The sequence below is a fragment of the Sinocyclocheilus grahami genome, unplaced genomic scaffold (assembly GCF_001515645.1).
Source record: "Sinocyclocheilus grahami isolate Dianchi unplaced genomic scaffold, SAMN03320097.WGS_v1.1 scaffold230.1, whole genome shotgun sequence".
Taxonomy (NCBI): Eukaryota; Metazoa; Chordata; class Actinopteri; order Cypriniformes; family Cyprinidae; genus Sinocyclocheilus; species Sinocyclocheilus grahami.
The window spans coordinates 2,058,185-2,065,392 of record NW_015505409.1 but is presented as its reverse complement, the minus strand read 5'-3'; the positions used below and the strand labels follow the sequence as shown (position 1 = coordinate 2,065,392).

General features: G+C 38.0%; 4 protein-coding genes across 6 annotated transcripts in view; 1 reads left to right on the top strand and 3 right to left on the bottom strand.

Annotated features, from left to right (window-relative positions):
• LOC107597279 (D-amino-acid oxidase-like) overlaps positions 1–2,037 on the bottom strand; it is a 14,616-nt gene extending 12,579 nt beyond the window's left edge. The window contains exon 1 of one of the 2 annotated variants that reach the window (XM_016288288.1): positions 1,895–2,037. The gene's annotated coding sequence lies outside the window, so the exon portion shown is untranslated. Of the gene's footprint in view, positions 1–615; positions 719–1,894 lie in introns of those variants that run through there. The other variant, XM_016288286.1, reaches the window with a different exon arrangement.
• LOC107597329 (D-amino-acid oxidase-like) lies at positions 360–5,276 on the bottom strand. Its single transcript, XM_016288343.1, has 5 exons — positions 4,989–5,276; positions 1,313–1,510; positions 1,069–1,183; positions 864–940; positions 360–381 (listed from the first exon to the last, which is right to left on the bottom strand). The coding sequence occupies exons 2-5, from the start codon at positions 1,504–1,506 to the stop codon at positions 360–362; spliced, it is 408 nt and encodes a 135-aa protein (XP_016143829.1). The 5' UTR covers positions 1,507–1,510; positions 4,989–5,276.
• LOC107597283 (D-amino-acid oxidase-like) overlaps positions 3,643–7,208 on the bottom strand; it is a 3,717-nt gene continuing 151 nt past the window's right edge. Inside the window, exons 1-5 of one of the 2 annotated variants that reach the window (XM_016288292.1) lie at positions 4,987–5,065; positions 4,302–4,497; positions 4,061–4,175; positions 3,934–4,010; positions 3,643–3,712 (exon numbers count right to left, since the gene is read on the bottom strand). In XM_016288292.1, the coding sequence (XP_016143778.1) occupies positions 3,643–3,712; positions 3,934–4,010; positions 4,061–4,175; positions 4,302–4,495 (456 nt within the window). In that variant the 5' untranslated portion in view covers positions 4,496–4,497; positions 4,987–5,065. Of the gene's footprint in view, positions 3,713–3,933; positions 4,011–4,060; positions 4,176–4,301; positions 4,498–4,986; positions 5,066–7,208 lie in introns of those variants that run through there. The other variant, XM_016288293.1, reaches the window with a different exon arrangement.
• The window catches only part of ssh1a (slingshot protein phosphatase 1a), a 46,340-nt gene continuing 45,551 nt past the window's right edge, over positions 6,420–7,208 (top strand). The window contains exon 1 of the mRNA XM_016288283.1: positions 6,420–6,994. Coding sequence (XP_016143769.1) covers positions 6,914–6,994 — 81 coding nt within the window. The 5' untranslated portion in view covers positions 6,420–6,913. The remainder of the gene's footprint in view (positions 6,995–7,208) is intronic.

Sequence of the window (7,208 nt, the reverse complement as noted above, 5' to 3'; positions counted from 1 at the left end):
AAAAACATTTTTTTTATTGGTCTTATGAAGTATTCTAATTTGTTGAGATAGTGAATTGGTGGGTTTTTGTTAAATGTGAGCCAAAATCATCACAATTAAAAGAACCAAAGACTTAAACTACTTCAGCCTGTGTGCATTGAATTTATTTAATACACGAGTTTCACAATTTGAGTTGAATTACTGAAATAAATGAACTTTTCCACGACATTCTAATATATTGAGATGCACCTGTATTGTAATGTTGTAAACTGATTGGAGAAAATGTTCAATACAAACCTGTGTATTCTGAATCATCCACCAGTGAATACATAATACTTCCATATGTTTGCATTGTCATGAGAAAGGCTTAATTTGTTTTATTAAGTCTTATGTCCATAAAAACTCCAAATAGACACAATTTCAAAGTTAAAATTTATAATGACAACTAACAAGGTTATAGAGCTCGAGTTGTTTTTATTAGTTGAATCCTTCTCAATTGTAACTTAATAGTTAATGCCTTGCATGTAATGTCAAGCTGGAAATAATCCACACTTTTACATTTATGCATGTGGCAGAGTTGCATTACACTGCATTCAAGATATACTAAATATTTTATAAAAGGACAGCTTTACTCACCACACTTTTTTGTATTGTTACCTCCAAAAAAAGAGATCGACGTTGTCCTAAACACGTCCTTATCTTATCTCTTGCAAGAAACTTACAAATTAACTTTTTCCCACGTTACGTAACGTCAGCTGTGACGTTGAGGTGGCGCTATTCGTGTGTTATTCAGTAAAGGCTCGGTTACAGGACTTTGACTTCAAAAACAATGTCAGCGATATCAGTTTAAATCAATTATCGAAAGAAACAAAGTTGATAAGTACCTGTATCCCGGGAACATGTCTAGTTCACGTTTAGTCAGCTGGCGAAAACCCAACACCGCATCTTTAAATGAGGGGTCCTGTTTGAGGGGAGCAGAGAGACAGCTACAAAATATACCTAAAATATAGCATTGTTCAATGAAATGCCACGTCAACCATGTATTTTAAATATAAAGTATTTTTATGAAGGAAATTACAGTGTTCTCACTGGTGCAGTTTCAGAGCACAGATTGTAGCCAGACTGAAGGAAGATTCCCATTTTCACTGAATCTGGCGAGCTGAGGCAACTTTGTAGATAGTCAAACGTCTCTTTGTTCCACTTACTGAGAAAAGGAAATAAAACATTTTACTTGCTGCTATAGATTATAGAGGATGATTAAACATGAGGATGTGCTTCAACCGATTCACTGACACTTTTAGATTCAGACACTTTGACACAAATGAAAGCTCACGTTTCTTGCACGTTGCCCTTGTCGTAGAGATACGGCTGCCAGAGTCCAGCTGCCCCGTCGCTGGTGGTGAGTGGAGTGAAGACATCAGCATACACCTCTATGGTGAGGGGGCTGATCCTGCTGTGAAAGTGCTGGTAGATGCTCTGAGCGGTGGAGAGGCCGATGACCCCCGCTCCAATGATGCACACCCTCATGTCGTTGTAAACTGATTGGAGAAATTTTTCAATACAAACCTGTGTATTCTGAATCATCCACCAGTGAATACATAATGCTGCCATATGTTTGCATTGTCATGAGAAAGGCTTAATTTGTTTTATTAAGTCTTATGTCCATAAAAACTCCAAAGAGATACAATTTCAAAGTTAAAATTTATAATGACAACTAACAAGGTTATAGAGCTCGAGTTGTTTTTATTAGTTGAATCCTTCTCAATTGTAACTTAATAGTTAATGCCCTGCATGTAATGTCAAGCTGTCCACACTGTCCACAAATAATCCACTTTTACATATATGAATGTGGCATGTTGCATTACACTGCATTCAAGATATACTTCACATTTTATAAAAGGACAACTTTACTCACCACACTTTTTTCTCTTGTTACCTCCAAAAAAGAGATAGACGTTGTCCTAAACACGTCCTTATCTTATCTCTTGCAAGAACAGTGCAACGACAGAGTGCAAAACTAACTTACAAATTAACTTTTTCCCCATGTTACGTAATGTCAGCTGAGACGTTGAGGTGGCGCTATTCGTGTGTTATTCAGTAAAGGCTCAGTATGGGCTGGATTCTCAATACTAGTCTTACTATTTTTGATAAAGTAATTTATGATGCAGGTCAGAACTACCAGAATAATACATCCGACTTGTTTGTTATATATAATAAATAAAACAAACTCCAGTTGATCCCTTATAATCAAGCATATCAAAGGTTATAGTCACTACTATCATCTAAGACAAGGGTCACCAAACTCGGTCCTGGAGGGCCAGTGTCCTGCAGAGTTAATTAAACCCACCTGAACCAGCTAATCAAGGTCTGACTTGGTATACTTGAAACTTCCAGGCAGGTGTGTTGAGGCAAGTTGAAGCTAAACTCTGCAGGACAGTGGCCCTCCAGGACTGAGTTTGGTGACCCCTGATCTAAGACAGTGGTCTCAAACTCAATTCCTGGAGAGCCACGTACAGGTCTGCACAATTTTGCTCCAACCCTAATCAAACACACATGATGCAGCTGATCAAACTCTTCAAGATTACTTGAAACTTCCAAGAAGGTGTAAGTTGGGGCTGGCTGGAGCTAAACTCTGCAGAGCTGGGGCCATCCAACAATTGAGTTCGAGATCACTGACCTAAGAGCTGACTCACTAACAGTATATTTTTATCAACCAATAATGTTATTGTTGTTCCAAATAATATAACTATGTAGAAATAGTAAAAGTAGTATGCTATTCCCAATTCAGGGCGTTTTTATTTGTTCACTAGAAAGATTTGTTTATATATTTGTGTTACATCATTACTCCAGCAGGTGGAAACAAATCTTTTGTGAGTCATTTGTCCCAGAAACATTTGTGTATTTAATAATAAGTAATAAATTATACAGAATAATTATTGCCCTCAGGTTGTACATGTATGTATCAGATTGTATTTTTCAGGTCTTGGTGTAATTTTTATATATTTATAAAAATGCAAATGTATTTATTTATTATTTATAAAACTGTTTATACATTGCTTATGTACCTTTTTTTTTTTTTAAAACTGCTCAAGCACATGTTTAAATTGATTAATGGGTTCAATTGAATCACAGGTTGTGCAGATTTATTTTCATCTAAAAAAAATTCACATATTAAATATAACGGTTTATATACTATTTTTATATACTGCCTTCATATATACAATGTATACTGGAACATGATTTGATAGGTGCATTATATGAAGTAGAAGATACCTGAAAAAGTCTAGTGTTCAGACAGTCAAAGAGCAGGATCCCTTGCCACTACAGTGATGTCCATGTGCATGATAATAATAAAGCTTAATTGAAAAAACATTAGATCAATCATAAATAAATCATGCTAGCATCTGATTATTTATTGTACATTATCTGAATAGCATGTTGACAATTCAGCTCTGTTATGATTCGGTTATGTTATCTTTTATTTGAAAACTCTATTAAAGTATAATAAAAAATAATATATGCACATTTACATATATTGTAGAAATTATGTACTGTATATATATATACACACATACATACATACATAGTATGTATATCTTTACAAATATGCATACAGCATGCAGCTTCATCCTAGTTTATGCTACTGAGAAGATCTAAGATCTCTCACCAGTCCATAAGCCAGGGCAGGTATGTCTTTCCTTCAATCATGAGAGTGGTGTTGAACCACCCAAAACTAGGGAAAGTGGAAATGGAGATGTAGATATGACACTGAGATCCATTACATTCAGATTGAGCTGAAATATATAATATAATACATAGGTCTGCCCTGTTTCAATTTGAATGTCCAATTAAACTGAATATTACTCCATGTCTTGAACAGGACTTTGACTTCAAAAACAATGTCAGCGATATCAGTTTAAATCAATTATCGAAATAAACAAAGTTGATAAGTACCTGTATCCCGGGAACATGTCTAGTTCACGTTTAGTCAGCTGGCGAAAACCCAACACCGCATCTTTAAATGAGGGGTCCTGTTTGAGGGGAGCAGAGAGACAGCTACAAAATATACCTAAAATACCACTGGTGCAGTTTCAGAGCACAGATTGTAGCCAGACTGAAGGAAGATTCCCATTTTCACTGAATCTGGCGAGCTGAGGCAACTTTGTAGATAGTCAAACGTCTCTTTGTTCCATTTACTGAGAAAAGGAAATAAAAATTTTTACTTGCTGCTATTGATTATAGATGATTAAACATGAGGATGTGCTTCAACCGATTCACTGACACTTTTAGATTCAGACACTTTGACACAAATGAAAGCTCACGTTTCTTGCACATTGCCCTTGTCGTAGAGATACGGCTGCCAGAGTCCAGCTGCCCCGTCGCTGGTGGTGAGTGGAGTGAAGACATCAGCATACACCTCTATGGTGAGGGGGCTGATCCTGCTGTGAAAGTGCTGGTAGATGCTCTGAGCGGTGGAGAGGCCGATGACCCCTGCTCCAATGATGCACACCCTCATGTCTGCAGAAAAAAAGTGCCATAAACATGCAAATGTGGCTTTAGTAAATCTATTTGCAGATATGAAAACAAAATTAGGTTTGTATATGTGGGAAAGTACTTTGTACAACCCCACAGGCTTTTTTAAAATATTTTTTTATCAGCAGTTCTTTTTATTTCTAAAATGGATTTCTGCTTTACTCTGCTGTGTAAATAAAATGTAGCCCTTTCTGTTATAAATATCACCAGACAATGCTGCCACGTGTTTATTCGTGCAGCTGACTTGATATTAATGAAAATTATTTTTGCAAAAACGTGCATGTGTATTTCAGAGAAATCTGCACAGCCAAATATTACATACTGTAGGCCTATATGCAAACATGAAAGACATTATTTTAGTTTTCCTTGTTGTTCACCTTCATGTAAGCTTTTTACGGTTTAACAGGTAATACACTGCATGTACTGGATTACAAAGCTGGAAAGAATTTATTAAAGAAACACAGTTTCACACACCGGAATTATAAATTGACCAGACGTTATCTCCAATCCTGGAAGCTATTCTTCACTCTCTCTTGTATACACTACCGTGTGCTATGCAATCACAGATGGATTTAGGCAGAAAACAGAATTTACTGTTTAACTAATTCTTTATTACCTAACTCCCATAAAGTAATCAACAAGTGCCTGAGTCTATTCATTCGTTCACACAAAGCTTGATGATGGGGTAAAGTCCACCGGATTAGAATGTGGCCTCTTGAGGTCTGTAAAAGTTTCACTTGAGCAAATATATTTAGCCTAATTCATTCGCAGAGCAACTCTGGAAAATTTATATTTGGTCAAAATGATCAGTAGTATTAATATGTAATGTTAACTTATAAAAATGGGTAATTAACAACACTATACAAATATACACAACACCATGACACCTAAAATGACTATTCTACCACCCCGATGTTTTGCTTGAGTGGATTTTATTCTTATTAGTGGTGGGTATTTTGATTGAGTTCAGTTGATTCAGTGCTTGTGTCTTTTGAATCTCCGTTCAGAGACAAAAAAAAACGTTCAGATTGGTCCAGTAGCCCGAGAAGGGTCTGTCTGATGCCAGTAGGTGGCGACAAGTGTCTTTATGTGCGACATTGAGTCACTGAAGTTATTGAATTAACCATTCAACCGATTCGTTTTTCGACCGCGACAGCATGACTTCTTCAAATCAAAAATTCAGAAACAATCTAGGCGTTTTTGCACAGTTGGAGATCTACATCATCTACATTAATTTGGTCACATGCTTGGCATGGCCTATAAAAAACAACAATGGGAGCAGCAGCCTAAATAAACCGAGCTTCACTTTACCACATACAAGAGGTACTAGATTCCCAGTAGGGATGGGCGTATCGATCCAAAGTATCGATATATCGATACTGACGCGAGTATCGAAAGTATCGATACTCAAACAAAAAATATTGATACTAAGGTGTGTTTTATTTACCAGTGATTTGGTTAATTTAACAACAAAAAAATGCGTACAACTGCATTGAATTGGACGAATAACCTTTGTTCGCAAGTAATTGTGTAGGATAGAATTATTTTCCTGCTCATCTGAACACATGCAAATGTTGCAAGACAGAACCAATCCATCACAGAGAGCGTTCACTCACTTCTAAAAGTGCATTCAAACAGGGCTGTGTTTCCCAAAAGTATCATAAGAAAGCATTAAAGCTTTTGGGAACGGCAGCCCTGAACAATGCTTATCAGAAGACAGAGTTATTTCACAATAAACAAACTGAAATTGAAGCCTACATAGTTTGCGCAATTACAGTTATTTAAATTGAACGTCGGAAGATAATATTGATCATGTTCTATTCTGTAATGTTAATAGAAATCATACACTGTCAGAACAAAAAGGTTGCATTTTATGGATGCAACAGAGTTCATTCAAAAGCCCAAGGAAATGCCTCGTTCAGATTCAAAACACTGACTCGTTCGGTGAAGGGCGTGTTTGTTCGGTAAGCTCAACCAATGATAAGCGCCTACACCGCTCGTACTCGAATACTATTGGTCCATACTACTGTCAGTCTTTGAAGGCAGAAAAAGAGTCAACGCGCTTTCAAAGGGAGGGACTCGTTGGCCGAACAATATGGAAGTGAATCGTTCACTTACGAGATTCATTCAAAAACACCGATTCATTCACAACTGAGACAACACTACAGGTTGTGTGAGCTGAAGGCAGCCACATGCGGCAGTGAGTGAGAGAGTGAGAAGCACCAAAACATCATCCAGCGACACAAAAAACGCCCAGCCATGGCCTTTTAACTGCGGTCCCATCGAGCGCGTGGAGTCGCAGCGCAGTCCCCGTATATCTGGCGCTGCTGCTAGGGGCAACCCGCTAGTCGGTTTAGCTTGTGTCAGATAGACCGGCCGTGGTGCTGGGAGATTTCCATCCATGGCTCTGGTAACCCTGCAGCGCTCGCCCACTCCCAGCGCGGCGTCCACTTCCAGCACCGCCACCACCAACGCGGGGGAGGTAAGCGGAAATAAACACGGCGAGATGTGAGGATGTAATGGTTAATAAAAACACAACAGAACCCTTATATACGAGTCACGCAGGCCCAATGCTAATACAGCTCAGGCTGTAAAGCTAACTAGCGGGTAGTGATGGGAAGTTCGGATCATTTGACCGAGTCCGACTCGGACCTTTGAGTCTCGTTCAGCAAAATGAAACGAAACGAATCTCCCCC

Excerpts from the sequence above, each read along its gene's own strand:
- LOC107597329 (XM_016288343.1), bottom strand. The coding sequence starts at position 1,506 with ATGAGGGTGTGCATCATTGGAGCGGGGGTCATCGGCCTCTCCACCGCT. Across the intron at positions 941-1,068 it reads TGTGCTCTGAAACTGCACCA|GACCCCTCATTTAAAGATGC; the intron begins GTGAGAACACTG and ends CCCCTCAAACAG. Across the intron at positions 382-863 it reads GACATGTTCCCGGGATACAG|TTTTTATGGACATAAGACTT; the intron begins GTACTTATCAAC and ends GTCTATTTGGAG.